Here is a 19,902-nt window from a genome sequence, read left to right on the forward strand (position 1 = left end):
TCCAAAACAGATCTCTAAAGGACAAAGCAGAGAAGATCACTACCAAGAACAAAAAAAGCAAGCAGGATGAGACCCACATCATGAAGGCGCATTAATTGTGGGTATCCTAACTGGGTCTTTGTAAAATCTGCAAGAAGATGGGTCACTACACCCTAACCCATCAAAACCCTGAAGAAAAGCTGGTTAGCCTCAAAGAAACAAGCTCAATTACCAAACACAGCAGGGTTGTTTATTTTTCCAATACAATGAGGAGTGCAATGACTTCTACATTGGAAAAAAAATCAACCTTGACGCAAAGGCTTGGCACAGCATTAGAGAACAGTTTCTTCTGGCGAAAGGCAGCTGTTCATTTGCAATTCAAAAAGAAGTGAGATCATTTTGGACAATGATGTCCAAATTCTGGATAGGGAGAACAGATGGGTTGAAAGAGCCGTGAAAAAAATATTTATGTCAAACCAAAAAGACCCTTTCTAAACAGAGGAGAGTTATTCAAATATTTACATAGAAAAATGTCCTGCCATCTCTCCCACAAAGTTTATCTCATTCTTTGGAGTACCCTGTAAGGAGCTGATTAGAAACCAGGTACAGAGTCTGAAATAAGTATTGAACACGTGACCATTTTTTTTCTCACCCAAAAAAGTTTTCCAAAAGTGCTATTGACCAGAACATTTCACCAGATGCTTCAAACTTGGTATATTTGCCTCAAACACTCAACCATTATACCGGTCCCCAAAAAAGCAGCAGTCTCAGGTCTTAATGACTACAGGCCTGTTGTCTTGACATCTGTGGTCATGAAATCCTTTGAACGCTTTGTGCTGGACCACCTGAAGAGCATCAGAGGTCCCCAACTCGATCCACTATAGTTTGCCCATGGAGTTAACAGGTCTGCTGATGATGCCATCAACATGGGTCTGCATTTCATCCTTGAACATCTTGACAGCAAGGGTACCTATGAAAGGATCCTGTTTGTGGACTTCAGCTCTGCGTTTAACACAGTCATCCTGGAACTCTTCTCTTCAAAATTTCTCCAGTTCAGTGTCTCGCTTGCCATTTCCTGGTGGATCTATAACTTCCTGACGTGCAGGACACAGCAGGTGAGGCTGGGGACACCACCTCATTCACGCGCACTATCAGCCCCAGGGCACCCCAAGGTAGTGTCCTCTCCCCTCTGCTCTTCTCGCTCTATAGGAACGACTGCACCTCGTGGCATCTGACCGTCAAACTCCTGAAGTTCGCAGATGACACCACGGTTGTTGGCCTCATCAAAGACGGCGATGAGTCTGTGTATCAACAGGAAGTGGCGAGACTGGAAGATTGATGTGGTCAACACAACCTGGCGTTGAACACTCTAAAGACTGTGGAGATGATTGTGGACTTCAGATCCTTCACCACAGCTGCCCCTGATGCTGTCCAACTGTCTGGTGTCAACCATTGAGATCTTCAGGTTTTTGGGAATTACAGTCTCAGAGGACATTAAGTGGGGGACGAACATCAATTCCATCCTCAAAAAAGCCCAGCAAAGGATGTACTTCTTGCGGCTTCTGAGGAAGCACGGCCTGTCTCAAGAGCTGCTGAGACAGTTCTACACAGCGGTTATCAAATCAGTACTGTGTACCTCCATTGCAGTCTGGTTTGAGGCTGCGACAAAAAAGGACAAACTCAAACTGCAACGGACAATCAAAACCGCTGAACGGATTGTCGGCACCATTAAGGACTTGCACACAACACGAACTAGGTGTAGAGCAGGCATGATCTTTTCGGATCCTCCACATCCTGGCCACCAGCTCTTTCAGCTCCTTCCGTCGGAAAAGCGCTGCAGATCAATGAAAGTCAAAAGTAGCAGGCATTTAAACAGTTCTTTTTCCCTCTGGCAATTAAGTCATTAAATTCTTGATCAGCGAACCCACTATTTTTCCGCCTTGTGGCATGTTAGGACACTCACGCTGGTCCAATCAGTATCAGTAATACGTATATATATATATATATATCTCCAACAACAGTAGCAACACCAACAACACCATCAGAGAATACTACAAATACTTTGACCATTATTGTTAAAATTGCATTTATGGCTATGATTGGTTTGCTGACAGCCTAAATAAATTTACTTCTATACCAATTTAAATTTCAATTTTATTAAATATGCCACCGCCACAGAGTTTCTGAAATATTGTAGCGAACACCTTCATTCCATCATTAAAGATGAAAGTGGACTTTCATAAATATTCCTGAAAATACAAATGCGACCACTAAAGGGGTCCGGGGGCATGCCCCCCCGGGAAATTTTTGAACAAATGGATGACTGTGGTGCATTCTGGCGATATCTGTTAACAAAATTTAGACAAAAATTGAAAGTAAAATTTCCAAGTCCTGACCAAAAGAAAAATTGGGCAGAAGTTCCCCAAGGGCCAAGCCCAGATTTTCAGTCAGTGGATGACACAAAATCACATTTGTCATTAAAATATGCTTAAAATATGCCAGCTTATCTCAAGATAAATTAATTAAGTGAACTATTCAGTAAAAAGACATCTAAACTTGTCCTTTTCCCCACATTATACACATTATAGTATAGATATCGAATATACACGAAAATATATCCTAGAATTTCTACACCGTGCAGCAAAGAAGTTGAGCTGTACTAATTACTATTAACATTTAAGTCTCAAACTTGTTACGTCGCGTTGTACTGATACACTCGACCACATTGCTCACTATCTTAGATATAGATCTAGTAATACACATAGTATAATCAGTTGCCTTATATATATGCACACACACACACACACACACCACACACACACACACACACACACACACACACACGCACACACGCAGTCACTCACATTTGAAAAATGTACCGCTGTGGTCAGTCATGCTCGCAGATAAAATTGCGGGTGTGATTAGGGATGGCCTTAAAATAACTTACTGGATTAATATAACAAAACTGTAAACTAAAAATATAACAACCAAATACATAACTAAAATAGAAAACTAAAACTTCAAACGCAGAAATGATCATTTCAAATTTCAACTGATATTAGTAGAACATGATATAAAATAGTATTTAAAATTTTTCATCAATAAAAATTCTTGATCTGACAAACTTTATCTGAATAAAAGTTAAATGCACTGGCCTGCCAAGGAATAAACACGAACGGTCTATACTCGCAATGTTTTGAAAATGCTGAAAGTTTACTTCAACATAATCGGCATTAGTGGCAACAAGCTAGGGATACAATGGAACAAACATTCCTGTCGCCAATCGTGACGTATTGTTGTGGAGGGGGGCATGCACCACAGGACTGCCGTAAATAGGACTTACTGGATTAATATAACAAAACTGTAAACTAAAAATAAAACAACCAAATACATAACTAAAATAGAAAACTAAAACTTCAAACGCAGAAATGATAACTTCCAATTTCAACTGATATTAGTAGAACATGATATAAAAATGGTATTTAAAATTTTTCATCAATAAAAATTCTTGATCTGACAAATTTTATCTGAATAAAAGTTAAATGCACTAGCCGGCCAAGGAATAAACACGAACGGTCTATACACGCAATGTTTTGAAAAGGCTGAAAGTTTACTTCAACATAATCGGCATTAGTGGCAACAAGCTAGGGATACATTGGAACAAACATTACTGTCGCCAATCGTGACGTATTGTTGTGGAGGGGGGCATGCACCACAGGACTGCCGTAAATAGGAGGCCGGCTTTCTAGAACAAGCATTTATGTGCATGACGTATTGGCCACACCTGAATCAAGTGACGAAGTGGATAATAGTTAATGTGTTTTTTTTAACGCTGTCACACTGCCTCGCGATCGACGCAATGAGCACCCCTGATGTAACTGAATTTCCTTTGACATGGCTCATAATGTTGATGACTTTCGACGTAAATGCGCTTGCACTACGTGAAGCAGTTCTGAACATGCTCCGTACGGTTAACTTGCATTTCCCGTTTCCGGGTGAATACCGGTTCTTTTGGAGCAGGGTTGTTTAGTTAACGTTTATGAAATAAACACGTAAATTAATGTCAAGACCACACAAAATAAGCGACGTCTTGAGAGAATGCGAGGGGAGGGGGGTTACTGTTACTAGTGTTAGTGCCTCAACATGGCTACGCTCGTGCAAGCAAAACATTGAACTCAAACGCATGTTCGTTCAATGTTGTCAACTAATTTTAGGAAAATTTTCCTCAATTCTCTGGAGTAATTTTCATGAAAATGTAAAAATCCGGAATTCCGGGAAAATCCGGAGGACTTTCATCACTGCATTATGACTGGATATAGGTACAGTTGTGCCATACCCTTGCAGAATTTAGGAAATTTTTAAAAAACTGTTGACTGAACAACAACCATCATTTCTTTTTTTATGGTTAAGTTTTGTTTAATGATAATGCTTTTCCGAAATGCTTGACAGTTAAATATGAATTCCATTAAAACAAATGTTTTGCCTTGCCTTTAAAGAGTTTTACCTTTATTACAAATTCTGTCTGGATAATCAAAAATATGAGCATAAGAGTGTGAGTTAATTCACTAAACAAAGGTAGGGCTGTGACTTTTACAATAAGAGCAAGTAAATTAAAAAAAAAATGAAGTTCATAACTTCAAAATAATTAAATACTTCAGGTTTGATCATATATGGGTAGAAGCAAAATCATGCATTTAAAAAATGTATTATACATTGAAGGGTCTTCCAGAATTTTTAGGTCAGCTTTGGGGGTTTATGTTATACATGGGTGTTAAGGTGTGTTAGTTTTCTAATGAGGCGACAGGTAAAGAGCAACATTGTGTGTGTCATACCAGGCCCCTCCTGTCTGTGTCTTCATTCAAGCGCTTTGTCCTCCAAGGCAGATGGGGACACCAGTTCTCCACCTAATTAAAAACAATAATGAAAATGAGTTGCAGGTGCTGACTGTACTCCTCACAACTTCGACACAAAAACCAACACAAGCCATTCATTGCTGATATCCATCACAACATGCTGTCCTTGCTCGATCACCACGTCAATACGTTAACAGAACAGTCTCCCACCATGAATTATACAGGACCCAGGCTACTTTGTTAATCCTCAATGTGGTAGTTCGTGAAAGCGCTGATAGGTCTGGAGGAAAACTGGGGCTGTTTCCCCCAAGGCAATTGTGACATGAAAATGAGTAAGGCTCAATTTGGCAAGCTAGGAGGAGAGAAAGCTGACAGAGGGATTTCTAACACTTTGTTGTTCTCCATCCTACTTCTATTTCTGAAAAACAAACTTGTCACCCTTGTTTTCAGGATAAACTGTATATCATTAGAATTGGGACACCTGCAGAGCTACAGCCATAACTGGAATATTGGGACACACTTCCCGATCATACAGTATACATACTCTTTAATCTTAATTTTTCAACACAATCAATAGATTTTAGAAAAAACACGGTCCATTAATTAATATCAACCTCATTAAATAACTATAGTGGAACTTCGGCTCACTGACTTAATTTGAATCTTTTTGCAAACGAAAAAATATTTGTGAAACAATTTGTTTCTCATACGATTTAAGGAAATAATACGTCGCACAACAAAAACAAGTTTCCTTCCTTCCTTCCACAAATACCTGGTGAGGAGCAGATGGCACGCCCCCAGCCAACAAAAGCATTTGGTACGCTCTGGATGGTAAAATACACCCTTAACTCCCCCCCCCCCCTTTCAATTTTGTGCTGGGGATATGAACGTGGGGCTCAACAAAGACAAAACTTGTCTTTTATGAGTTTTCTGGCTTTTCACTAAGTAACCGGAATGATCGATTTATTTCATTACCTCATGTTTGTTTGCTTCTTCCCCTAACAGTGCAAAACACAGACAAGATGGGCTGAGATCCTCCTCGCTATCCCTAATGAAGTGGTCATCCCTCACAAATACAACTTGCCATTTAATTCAAAGAGAGATAGAGGAAAACAAAAATATTTAAAAAAAAAAAAAAGTTACAATGTTGCGGAAATATTTGAAACCAGTGCAATAGGGTTAGTGGTTAGTGCAGTGGGGACATTTGTTGCTAAACATTTGCAGCCATTTTCTGTGTTCAAAGATCTTTAGTTTGGTCACCTATTGAAAATGGTCATATCTGCAGAGTGGGGTGCAGGCATGACCCACTGACATACACGTAATTCAAGTGTTACACAAGTAGTCATTTCGAGTGTTCAAAAAAAAAGTTTCAATATAGGTTAATTTAAAATAAGTTAGATTATCCAATACACCACATAAAGCTGTTTTTGCTGACTTTATGTACAAAATGTACCGAAAATGTAATGAACCACAGGCCAAAAACCTGGGTATCAATTGTAGCATGGGTGATCTGTACGGTGCCAACCATAGTAGACAGTGAGGTTATCTTGAGAAATGTAATACTGTTTCTACATAACCCCCATCCCCAAACAGGTACACAAAAAGAATAAATTGGCTACTTCGGGTTTTAACAGTTCACTGGGCGCCAGGCCAGGCCAATGCAGCCCGATGGGGGCACAAACCAGTGCAATCTGTAGGCCGGTCCCAAGCCCGGATAAATGCAGAGGGTTGCGTCAGGAAGGACATCCGGCGTAAAAACTGTGCTAAACAAATATGAGCGTTCATCTAAAGAATCCCATACCGGATCGGTCGCGGTCCGGGTTAACAACGGCTGCCCCCGGCACTGCTAACCTGCAGGGCGTCGGTGGAAATTCAGCTACTGTGGGTCGAAGACAAAGAAGAGGAGGAAACCGATTCCGTCGTCAGAAGAAAAAGAGGAATGCACAGATCCTACGACTGAGTGTTGGGACTTTGAATGTTGGGACTATGACAGGAAAATGCCAGGAGTTGGTTGACATGATGATTAGGAGAAAGGTTGATGTACTGTGCATCCAAGAGAGCAGGTGGAAAGGTAGTAAGGCTAGAAGTTTAGGAGCAGGGTTTAAATTATTCTACCACGGAGTAGATGGGAAGAGAAATGGATCCCCTTGGACAATGATGTTCGCAGATGATATTGTGATATGCAGTGAAAGCAGGGAGCATGCAGAGGAACAATTAGAAAGATGGAGAGATGCACTGGAAAGGAGAGGAATGAAGATTAGCCGTAAAAAAGTAAAACAATATAAGTGCGTGAATGAGAGCGGTGGAGGGGGAAGAGTGAGGTTACAGGGAGAAGAGATAGCGAGGGTGGAGGACTTCAAATATTTAGGGTCAACAATCCAGAGCAATGGTGAGTGTGGTAAAGAAGTGAAGAAACCGGTCCAAGCAGGTTGGAACAGCTGGCGGAAGGTGTCTGGTGTGTTATGTGACAGAAGAGTCTCTGCTAGGATGAAGGGCAAATTTTACAAAACAGTGGTGAGGGTGGCCATGATGTACGGATTAGAGACGGTGGCACTAAAGAAACAACAGGAAGCAGAACTGGAGGTAGCAGAAATGAAGATGTTGAGGTTCTCGCTCAGAGTGAGCAGGTTGGATAAAATTAGAAATGAGCTCATTATAGAGGGACAGCCAAAGTTGGATGTTTTGGAGATAAGATTCGAGAGAGCAGACTTCGATGGTTTGGAGATGTTCAGAGGCAAGAGAGTGAGTATATTGGTGGAAGGGTGCTGAGGATGGAGCTGCCAGGCAAAAGAGCGAGAGGAAGACCAAAAAGAAGGTTTATGGATGTGGTGAGGGAAGACATGAGGGCAGTTGGGGTTAGAGAGGAAGATGCAGAAGATACGCTAAGATGGAAAAACCTGTGGCGACCCCTAACGGGACAAGCTTAAAGGAAAAGAAGAAGAAGACTGGGTGCCAGGCCAAACAAAAGAGGGACACTAGTTTTGCTTACTATAGAGGTGCCTAGACTTACGGGTATAATTCATTCTGTGATTATGCTCATAACTCAAAGAACTTGTATCTTAAATCAATTTTCCCCAATGAAATGAATGAAAATTTCATGAAACCGTTCAACTTCCCTACAAAAAAGCCACCACTTTTTTTTAATAATTATTTATTTTCAATAAAGACGGCTAGACATCTATTGTAAGACAAATATAAAAACAAAACAGAATATAAACAAACTACTTAGTGAAGTGTAAAAAAATGACAAACAAATGCATAAACACACCCTGTAAAATGTGTGCATTGTGCCTTTAACTGGCATGGCCAAATGAATGCACTTTATTTCTAATTCTTTCCTGGCAATGGGGCAGCTCCTAGAGCTGGTAGTCCTCCTTCCGCAGGGGTTGCATTCCCAAAACCTGTACGGCGGAAGTCTCTTCCATGTGCAAACAGTAACTGATCAGTCAGCTGCATTTCCACAGTGATATGTATGTACAGAACGCTGTCCCTCTTGTGGACCAAAGTTTACACCTCTTTATAAACAGCTGAATAAAACCAGTATATTGTGGCACGTCCCCAAAGTCCAACACTGCAAGCAAGAGCTCAAAAAGCACTCCTGCAACAGTTAGACTTTCTAGGATTTCTCAATAGCACAATCACTTGCACTTTTCACTCTCTTGGGAACCAGATTGATTTACAGCAAAAACAAAAAAAAAGTTCAATAATTGGCGAATGGATCAAATGATCATTTACGCCATGTGAGAAAAAGCATAACTAAACTTCTGCATGGATATTGGGAAGCATAGTTCATGAACTCAGACAATACTTTTCCAAGGAAAAATTGTTCATGAAGGGTTTTTTAGTAAAACAAGCTCATTCTGAGAAGCTCCACTGCAAGCTGTACAATACATACAGTAAACAATGCCATGAAAATGCATTGGCCCTCTTCTCAAATTTCCTCTTTGTTTTACAATTATTAAAGAAATGTAAATAGATAAAATAACCACACATAAACCACAGTTTTTAAATGTTAATGTTATTTATTAAGGAAAAAAAAAATCAAAGACACCTGGTCTGACAAAGTAACAACTCTTCATTAAATCATGAGTAATGGGAAATAATATTTTGGGGATGGCTTTCACTGACCGCCACCCAAGCCTGATTACAACCAGACTGGTGAATCAAGAAATCACATATAGAACTATTTTGATAAAAATGAAATCAGACAAAAGATCTCCAAATGCTCTCCAAAAGACCATGATCAAAAGAAGAGTCATCATTCTGGTAATGGTTAGAATTCCTGCTAACTATGGTAAGAGCAAGTTTCCTCAAACGGAGAAAACATGGAACAGTGGGCGAACCTTTCTAGCAGTGCCAGGCAGACATAAATACTGTAAAATGCACTTGTGTTCTTTGGCCATAGCATATGTTTGCCAAGACCATAACCCCACTGCCACCATGGGCCACTCAATCCATAACGTTGACAATGGGAAACTGCTCACCCACATGCTGTCTGCCATCTGTCCTGAATAGTGAAAACCAGGATTAATCCACTAAGAGAACACCTCTACAACGTGCCAGATGTCAATGAATGTTAGCATTCGCCAACTCAATTCAGTTACGACCACAAGATCCCAATGAGGATGACGAGCAGGGAGATGAGTTTCCCTGAGAGGGTTTCTGACAGTTTGTGCACACCCCAACCGCAGACACTGCGGTTGTGAAGCTGGTTGGACATACAGCCAAAGTGTCTTTGGAGACAGTTGACGGTAAAGAAATGAACATTCAATTCACAAACTTAACAGTTCTGGTGCCACATTCCTGCAGTCACCATACCAATTTCACACTCCCTCAGAACTGACATCTGTGCCATTGTGCTGTGTGAAAAAAATGCACGTTTCAGAGTTTCGTTTTATTGTGGCCAGCCTCTGTCATACCTCTGCAGTAATCAGGCTGCAAAACATGATATGACACACCTGTGAGGTGGGATGGATTATCTCATCAAAGGGGAATTACTCCCACAGATTTAGTCATACAATATTTGTGATCAATATTTTGAGGGAAACTGCACTTTGTGCATGTATAAAAAAAAAAAAAAAAAACTTTAGATCATGGAGTCCAGCTCATAAAAAATGGGAGCAAAAATGAAATGAGTTTACATTTCTTTCAGTGTATATTGAAAATAAGATATAAAATTACCAATCTTGCTTCTGTAACATTAATTTTTCTGTCAACCTTGCAGTATATGCTTACTCACCTCACTTAGGTAAATGAAGAAGGAACAGGTGGATCCATCAACACCATAATTGGTGTAGCACGAGTCAGAACGCCACATCTCCTTCATCCACTATGGCAAGGATTTAAAAGCAAAGTAAAGAGGACAAATAATTTGACTTGCATGAATCTTGTATACAAACTTTTAAGTCAACACTGACAATGGGATATCGAGAATGGGGCGGCAATAGCTTAGTTGGGCTTTGGAGTCCGAGAATACGTGTTTTGAGTTACACCGTGGACAAAACTTAAAAATTACAACTAGTAGTTTGCTTGCAGGCAACTGTCATGGTGCCCTTAAGCAAGGCATTGTTCCAAACAAACACACTTGATAAAATGGGGCAGCGCTCTTTGCATGCTATTTTACACCAACTCTCGCTTTACGTGACTGCATGTGTGAGCTATGTGTGATGTGCAACATGATGTATACGTACATCGAATCTTGAATTTAATTTACCCTTCCCCATGTCCTACTTTAAAATTCGAAACAATTCAAAATTCAGGTGAAGATCTACATGCTACATGAATTTAAACATCAGTTATCATTTCTGCAGAAATTCCCGTTTTTCTAATTCATCCAACAATTACATTCACAGTAACTGGAGTAAGCAACCCTGAGAGTGTTTTGTGTATGCTCTTAATTTACCTTGAGCTTGCCCTCACAGTGAGGGAATCCATCCAAAGGCGGCAGCTCACACTTTTCCTGGGCTCCATTTAGAAGATCTGTTGAAAATAGAAATTAAAAGTGAGAGAAAATCAATAAGGTCAAAGGGATCCGTTCAAATCCTTTTACTGTCTAATGATGATTTAGTGTCTAATTTTCAATGATGATAATGTCTCACCCTGACATTTCAGGGTGGACAAGGAACAAAAAATCCAGTTGTGGTATGTTCTCCCTCTGTGTGGAATCTAATATGGCCAATGGCTAAACAGACATGGCTTAAAAGCAGGCTTGGATTCAATATAATATTTGTGAATGACCTTTTGAAATCACCACTGACCTTTACGGGGTCTAAAAGGAGTCTGCAGCAGCCACCCTCAGGACAAGAATTACACAACTGTCACTGATGGTACAGATGACTTCAATGAAGCCAGCGTGGGTTCAGTTCAATGTGAGTTTGAATATTTGTATGTGCCCTAGAACTGACTTCCAACCAAGTTGAGTGTATTTCCCCTTTCAGCAAAACTTATCTGGGATAGGGACCAGCATTATACAAACCTGAACAAGATAAGCAGTGTTGAGCGAATGTATGGATGAGGTTTTTTTTGAAACGATAATTGAAGATATAGTATGCAAAAACTAAAGTATCATAAAAAGATGGAAGAAGACGAAAAGCAACAATAAAAGAGATGTAGATGTTCAATACGAATAAGAATACCCTTAATTTCAGTACAGAATTGATTTGTTCAATGATATTGAAGAGGGATGCTGTATGTTGTAAATTCTAGGTATCCTAAGCTAGCAGGTCCGTGTAAATCAATTGTCACATAATAAAGAATAATAATGGAAAATTATCCATCCATCTATCCGTTTTCATCGCATTTCCGGGTTGGGTTGCGGGGGAAGTAGCTTCAGCAGGAATACCCAGACTTCCCTTTCCCCAGCCACTTCTTCCAGCTTTTCCAGAGGGATCCCGAGACGTTCCCAAACCAGCCAAGAGACATAGTCTCTCCAGTGTGCCCTGGATTGTCCCCGGGGTCTCTTTCCGGTGGAACATGCCTGAATCAGATGCCCCAGCCACCTCATCTGGCTACTCTCAATGCGGAAGAGCAGCGGCTCGACACTGAGCCCCTCCCGGATGACTGAGCTTCTCACCCTATATCTAAGGGAGAGCCCACACACCCTGCAGAGGGAACTCATTTCAGTTGATGTATCCAGGATCTTGTTCTTTCGGTCACGACCCACAGCTTGTGCCCATAGATGAGGGTAGGAACGTAGATCAAGTGGTAAATTGAGAGCTTCACTTTTTGTCTTAGCTCCCTCTTTACCACAACGAACCAATACATAGTCCATATTACTTCAGACGCTGCACAGATCAGTTAGTCGATCTCCCACTCCATTCTTCCCTCACTCGTGAACAAGACCCCAAGATACTTGAACTCCTCCACTTGGGGCATGATCTCATCCCCACCCTGGAGAGGGCACGCCACCCTTTTCCGATTGAGGACCATAGTCTCGGATTTGGAGGTGCTGATTCTTATCCCAGCCGCTTCATGAACCGCTCCAGTGAGAGCTGGAGATCACGGCTTGATGAAGCCCATCGAACCACATCATCTGCAAAGAGCATAGATGCGATGTTGAGGCCACCAAACCGGACACACTATACACCTCAAATGCGACGAGAGATTCTGTTAAAAGTTAGGAACAAAAATCGGTGACAAAGGTCAGTCTTGGCGGAGTCCAATTGTCACCGGAAATGAGTCCGACTTAGTGCCGGCAATGCGGACCAAACTGTGACAGCGGTCGTATGAGGATTGAACAACTGGTATCAGGGGGTTCGGTACCCCATATTCCCGAATAACCACCCAAAGGTGTCCCCGAGGGACACGGTCGAACACCTTCTCCAAGTTTACAAAACACATGTAGACTGGTTGGACCAACTCCTATGCACTCTCGAGGATTCTGCAGCGGTGTGTCAACAAGGACAGCCCCACAACATCCAGAGCCTTTAGGAACTCCAGATGAATCTCATCCACCCCTAGGGCCCTGCCACTAAGGAGCTTTTTAACCACCTCGGTGACCTCAACCCCAGAGATAAAAGAGCCTCAGAGCACCCAGACTCAGGTTCCTCATGGGAAGGTGTGTTGGTGGAATTGAGGAGGCCCTGGAAGCATTCTCCCTTTCGACTCACAACATCCCGAATTGAGGTCAGCGGAGCCCCATCCCCACTATACACTCAGTCACCACCAAAGCTGCATTCCGCTTAGCCAGCCGGTACCTATCAGCTGCCTCAGGAGTCCTATCGGGGATTTTTGGCCCGTGGGACTCCTGAAACAGCTGATCAAGCTTCTTCAGCTTGACAGTATCCCTCACTGTTGGTGTCCACCAACATGTTCGCGGGTTGCCACCACGACAGGCACCGACCAACTTATGGCCACAGCTCTGGTCGACCGCCTCATCAATGGAGGCGCAGAAAATCATCCACTCTGACTCAATGTCCCCCACCTCCTACGGGATGTGAGCAAAGTTCTTTCGGAGGTGGGAGTTGAAATTCTTTCTGACAGGGGAATCTGCCAGCTGTTGCCAGCAGACCCACACAATACATTTGGGCCTGCAACGTCTGACTGGCATCTTCCCCCACCATCGGACCCAACTCACCACGGGGTGGAGATCAGTCGACATTTCTGCCCCTCTCTTCACGCGATTGTCTAAGACATGTGGTCGCAAGTCCGATGACAGAACCACAGAGTTGATCATCAAACTGCGACCTAGGGTGTCCTGGTGCCAGGTGGACGTGGACACCCTTATGCCTGAACATTGTGTTTGTTATGGACAATCCGTGATGAGCACAGAAGTCCAATAAAAGAACACCACTCGGGTACTGATCAGGGCAGCCATCCTTCCCAATCACGCCCTTCCAGGTCTCACCGTCATTGTCCACATGGGCATTGAGGTCCCCTGGTAGAATGATGCAGTCACCTGAGGGGGCGCTCTGCAGCACTCTCTCTCTAAGGACTCCGAAAAGGGTGGGTTCTCTGAACTGCTGTTTGTTGCATAAGCGCATACAACAGTCAGGACCTGTCCCCCTACCTGCAGGTGGTGAGAGGCTACCCTCTCATCTACTGGGGTAAACCCCGACATAAGGCCCTGAGCCGGGGGGCAATAAGTATACCCACACCTGCTTGGTGTTTCTCCCTGTGGCATCTCCAGAGTGTTACAGAATCCAACCCCTCTCAAGAGTGGAACCAAAGCCCAAGTGTGCGTAGAGGCGAGTCAGACTATAACTAGTTGGAACTTCTTGACCTCATGCTTGACTCGGGTTCCTTCCCTGCCCAAGAGGTGACATTCCATGTTCCTAGAGCTAGTTTCTGTAGCCGGGGATCGGATCCCCAAGGCCTTTGTCCACCGCCCAGCTAACATCTCACCCAACCCCTTCTGGCCCCTCTCACAGGTGGTGAGCACATGGAAAGTGGGACCCATGTTAGGGCCAGGATGAGTATGGGGGTTGGGTTGTCTGGGTGGTGGCCAGTTGGCAGGGCACCTCGGGGGAACTGGCAGACCGCCCTGGGTTCCTCAATGTGGGATGCATCCCATTGACAGGGTGCCTCTCGGGTAGGCCCCTGGCCCTGATGCCGCCTTGGAATGGGCGAGGTCCTCATCCTCCATGGGGAATTCACAACAATCATGTTACTGTCAGTTTTTGTGCAGGTAAAATGGTGCCAATTCACTTGCATGTGTCTGCTGGCACACAGCCCCGAGACTTTTTCACTGGGTGCTGGAATGCCATTCGTTGCAAGAAGTATCATCTTCTTCTTCTTTTCCTTTCTGCTTGTCCCGTTAGGGGTCGCCACAGCGTCTCATCTTTTTCCATCTTACTCTATCTCCTGCATCTTCCTCTCTAACCCCAACTGCCCTCATGTCTTCCCTCACAACATCCATCAACCTCTTTGGTCTTCCTCTTGCTCTTTTGCCTGGCAACTCCATCCTCAGCACCCTTCTACCAATATACTCACTCTCTTGCCTCTGAACATGTCCAAACCATGGTCTGGTCTCTCGAACCTTGTCTCCAAAACATCCAACTTTGGCTGTCCCTCTAATAAGTTCATTTCTAATCCTATCCAACCTGCTCACTCTGAGCGAGAACCTCAACATCTTCATTTCTGCTACCTCCAGTTCTGCTTCCTGTTGTTTCTTTAGTGCCACCGTCTCTAATCCGTACATCATGGCCACCCTCACCACTGTTTTGTAAAATTTGCCCTTCATCCTAGCAGAGACTCTTCTGTCACATAACACACCAGACACCTTCCGCCAGCTGTTCCAACCTGCTTGGACCCGTTTCTTCACTTCCTTACCACACTCACTATTGCTCTGGATTGTTGACCCTAAATATTTGAAGTCGTCCACCCGTGCTATCTCTTCTCCGGGTAGCCTCACTCTTCCCTCTCCACCCCTCTCATTCAAGCATATATATTCTGTTTTACTTTAGCTAATATTCAGTCCTCTCCTTTCCAGTGAATATCTCCATCTTTCCAATTGTTCCTCCGTCTGCTCCCTGCTTTCACTCCATATCACATCATCATCTATGAACATCATTGTCCAAGGGGATTCCAGTCTAACCTCATCTGTCAGCCTATTCATTACCACTGCAAACAGGAAGGGGCTCAGAGATGATCCCTGATGCAGTCCCACGTCCACCTTAAATTCTTCTGACACACCTAAGGCACACGTAACCATTGTTCTGCTGTCATCATAAATTTCCTGTATTATTCTAACATATTTCGCTGCCACACCAGACTTACGCATGCAGTACCACAGTTCCTCTCTTGGTACTCTGTCATAGGCTTTCTGTAAATCCACAAAGACACAATGTAGCTCCTTCTGACCTTTTCTGTACCTTTCCACTAGCATCCTCAAGGCAAATAATGCATCTGTGGTACTCATTCTAGGCATGAAACCATACTGTTCCTCGCAGATACTTAGTTCTGTCCTGAGTCTTGCCTCCACTACTCTTTCCCATAAGTAAAAAATATCATCTGAATACACAAAATGTTTGTGTATACCACCACCGCCCCCACTTGTGCTTTTGTTCTATTGACTTTGAGAATTTACTTCGTTGTCCCAACACATTTCAGTTGTCTCGCCGGATTCGTGACCCTTGTCGGCACAGTGGATCAGCTGGTAAAGCGTTGGCCTCACAGTTCTGAGGTCCCGGTTTCAATCCTGGAACTGTCTGTGTGGAGTTTGCATGTTCTCCCCGTGCCTGCCTGGGTTTTCTCTGGGCACTCCGGTTTCCTCCCACATCCCAAAAACATGCAACAGTAAATGGACATCAGTCAACCTCACAGTTTTGAGGACTGGGGTTCAAATCCCGGCCTTGTCTCTGTGGAGTTTGCATGTTCGCCTTGTACTTGCATTGGTTTTCTCCGGCAGTCCAGTGCCCTCCCACATCCCAAAAACATGTTAACTGGAGACTCTAAATTGCCCTAAGGTGTGACTGTGAGTGCGGCAGTTTGTCTCCGTGTGCCCTGCGATTGGATGGCAACCAGTTCAGGGTGTACCCTGCTTCCTGCCCGTTGACAGCTGGGATAGGCTCCAGCACTCCCCGCGACCCTTGTGAGGATAAGCGGCTAAGAAAATGGATTGATGGATGGATGACCCTTGTCCTGCATGTGTCTTTGTCTGTTCCCATCCTGTCCTATCTGGTCCTGTCCTTCCCTCACAGGCTGTTGCACTACAGTCCTATGCAATTTCTACATTTAATTTTGCTTTGTTGTAGATTGTAATGTTTTATTTTCCCTTTCAAGCTGTTTATAACTAGCGCATTGTCTTTGTTTTCTTACCCCTTAAGAAACCTTGTTCTGTTTGACTGGTCAACCCACCAAACATGAATTACAATATATCTTTAAAAAAAAAAAAAAAAAAAAAAGAAAAAGAAAAACGTCTACAGAGCCTCCATTTTGTTTAACCTGACAGCTGAACAGGACAACCCACCCCCCAAAAAAATCATGCAGAATATGATCGCATGTCACTTATTTTTCCATTCACACTGTTCCTGTCCATGTGTGTCGACTTTACATCCTCAGTAAAACACAATGACCCAGACTTAACTGTACGCACAATGTGCCCTGTATTTTTGTTATGTAATTTGATATAAAAAAGCGACTCCATTTTTATAGTGTACTTCAGAAAAATATGATTTTAGAAAAATAAAAATAAAACATACTTGTACTACAGAAAAACACACAAATGTGTGCACGCACACAGAAAGGATTGATTCAGTGGCTGGCACAGGATAGGCACAAGTGCAAATTGTCAGAATGGTATGAAAAAAATGCCTGTGTGTGGTAAATAAAATCTCATTCACTTAACTCAATAGCAAAATAATTCCCGTGTGACAATAATTTTTCTGTACGGACATTCATTTCATTTATTGTTGTCCACAAATAATTGATTTTGTATTCATAATGTGTTGAAGTATGCAATCACCAAAACCAACGGTCCATCGTTCAGCCATTCACCCAGGGAGTGCTCAATTTTATCCGGCTTTAATCAAGCAGAGGAAGCCACTGCTATGAAGTGGTGAAGGATACTGTAAGATCCTTTGGGATTGAAGTACTCCTCCTCCATCTCTCTAGGGAGGATCGGTGATTGTTTATAATACTCAAGAATTAAATAAAGCAAATATTGTTCAGATAACGTATGCCATTGAATAGGGAAATGGGAGATGGTGAGACAAACCATATTTCAAGCTCTAGGCAAAAGTCGAAAATTAGAATAAACGTTTAAAAATTACAAAAGCAATAGAAACAAAGTAACACTACGAGCTAAAAAGAGAGTGGATGGGTGTGTTAAAGGGTGATGTAACAGTCCAGAAAAACAACAGAGAAAATATATGAGATCATTCTTTCAAGTTTATGAGGTAATCTGATATTTGACAAACCCAAAACTGGGTTAAGCACATCTGGTTTAAATTAAACCCCTCATGTGTTCCTTGTACTCCATGCAGCTGCTGTACAGAAAGGAAACTTTCCCCTCAAATAACCTTATGTGTCAATATGAGGTACAGCAGTCTTTAGAAAGGGAGACCCCATTGAACCTCAACTTGATTTGATACAAAATATGGCACCCTAATCGAGAATAAAACCTGCTATGGGATGAAAAGTCCACACTTGAAACAACCAGTGCTAATGTTAAATGCAGTTTGCAGCAACAACCAGGGTAAATTTTGGTTTGTCTTTCTGCTGAAGTTCAGCACATGAGCCAAAATCAGGCTGATGACATTACAGCCACAGTCATAAACTGCAAATATTGTAAGGTACTTGGGAGTGGGAGCGGAAGGAGAGGAGTCTTGCCAAGTTCTGTTGCTGAACCTATCTAACGACAATCATGAAGTGGCAAAAGAATCTTACAGCACCAGAAACACTTGTTGCTACTTGAGCCAAACCTGCCACCAGAAGCCAAATATGCTGAGGTTTACTAAAGCAGAGGGACTTCCCAGAAAAGAAAAAAACATGGCTAGATTTGTGCTCCACATTCAATCAGTAAGATCCTGAACCAAAACAATCCAGTTTCCTTTTTATCTCTCTGTCTTTGTTAAATAATAAATCAGGGTTATTTGATTCAGAAATCTCATATTTTTCACTTTATAAAGATTCACAACATGGATAAAGGATTTGCAAACACCACCTGCTAAGGGACACAAAGATCTTCCTTCAGTTTAATCACAGCCAAGCTATGACTCATTTGTCTCCTTTTCCATTTTTACAGGAAGGTGCAGAAATGTGACCGAAGTGGGACTTGTGTTGTGCCACTAAGGATTGTGGAGAGAATTTACGTTTACAAGGCTGAGAGCAGTGATACTCATTTTGCATTGCATTAACCTCACTGACAAAAGTTGCAGTTCCTCTTGAGGGCCAATACAGAGGAAATGAGTATTTCCTGTTAGTTGTGCAAGAGAAATGCTGTGGTGAACATTGAGTCATTTTCAAATAGCCAAGTCTCGACAACTTTAGATCATGAATGGTCAGTTTTGTGCAGATGAATAACAATAAAAGCTATTTTTTCACTGAACTGATTCTCATTTGTGCAGGGAGATATTTCAGTGTAAAGGCATTACTTCAGTGTGAATTTTGTGTAAATGTGGCTTGTACAAACAACATTTGAAATGGTGCAAGGGACATTTGAACTTATAGAACAGGAGTGCTCAATGCGTCGATCACAATTGACCAGTCGACCTGTTGATCGCGAGGCAGTTTCGGTCGATCGCAATGGCGTGCCAAGAAAAAAAAAAAAAAAAAAAAAAACTCAGCCGTATTTTTTTTTTAACTTTAGCTCACCGTGCTTGTGCAAACAACGGCAGTACAGAAAAACATGCTGTCAGTGAGTTCCCCCTATTTTAAGCTCTCGCTTAAGAAATCTTAAACATGAGTATGGATGCTGCAGGAAAGAAGACATCGCACGCGCGCACACACGCACACGCACTCCATAATTTCCAGCCTATAAGATGTGACTTTTTTTCCCCACACACTTTAAACCCTGCGGTTTATCCAGTGATGCGGCAAATTTGTGCATTTTTACATAACGGCTGCAAGGGGGCACTCGAGCAGAAAAAGTAAGAGTGAGACCAGAATATATGTGCCGAGGAAGTGACTTTTACCGGTATTTTTTATTTTTTAACTGGCCCTGTTAGCGCTGTGCTAGCGTGTTTCTGCTGTGCTACTGCTGCGTCTCAGTGATTTAGGTATGTTTTTTTTTAACTGGCTCTGTTAGTGCTGTGCTACCGTGTTGCTACGGTGTACCTTTTTTTTTTTTTTTTTTTTTTTTTTTTTAAATCGGTATGTTTTTTTTTTTTAACCAGCACTGTTCGTGCTACCGTGAGGCCCCGTAGCTCACTGGTTAGAGCACTGCTTTGGTAAACCAGGGCTTGTGGGTTCGTATCCCACTGGGGCCTCCACTCCCTGAGAAGGGTTGCGTCATGAAGGGGATCCGGCGTAAAAATCGTGCCAAACATATATGTGCGTTCATCTGAGATGACACGCTGTGGCGACCCCGAAAGGGACAAGCCGAAAGAAACTTACTGTTCGTGCGACCGTGTTGTTGCTATGTTAAGATAAGCTAAGCTAAGGCATTCAATCTTTGAAAAATCTCTGTGTA

At 42.5% G+C, this 19,902-nt stretch overlaps 1 protein-coding gene and 1 long non-coding RNA gene across 2 annotated transcripts in view; one reads left to right on the forward strand and one right to left on the reverse strand.

Moving 5' to 3' along the window:
• Positions 1 to 1,182, forward strand: part of LOC133491428 (uncharacterized) — a 41,654-nt gene extending 40,472 nt beyond the window's left edge. Inside the window, exon 5 of the long non-coding RNA XR_009792407.1 lies at positions 941 to 1,182. This is a non-coding gene — a long non-coding RNA (uncharacterized LOC133491428). The remainder of the gene's footprint in view (positions 1 to 940) is intronic.
• Positions 1 to 19,902, reverse strand: part of mgat5 (alpha-1,6-mannosylglycoprotein 6-beta-N-acetylglucosaminyltransferase) — a 98,848-nt gene that overhangs the window by 50,618 nt on the left and 28,328 nt on the right. Inside the window, exons 4-6 of the mRNA XM_061802492.1 lie at positions 10,735 to 10,811; positions 10,072 to 10,161; positions 4,812 to 4,883 (exon numbers count right to left, since the gene is read on the reverse strand). Coding sequence (XP_061658476.1) covers positions 4,812 to 4,883; positions 10,072 to 10,161; positions 10,735 to 10,811 — 239 coding nt within the window. The remainder of the gene's footprint in view (positions 1 to 4,811; positions 4,884 to 10,071; positions 10,162 to 10,734; positions 10,812 to 19,902) is intronic.

Source organism: Syngnathoides biaculeatus, chromosome 2 (genome assembly GCF_019802595.1).
Source record: "Syngnathoides biaculeatus isolate LvHL_M chromosome 2, ASM1980259v1, whole genome shotgun sequence".
NCBI lineage: Eukaryota > Metazoa > Chordata > Actinopteri > Syngnathiformes > Syngnathidae > Syngnathoides > Syngnathoides biaculeatus.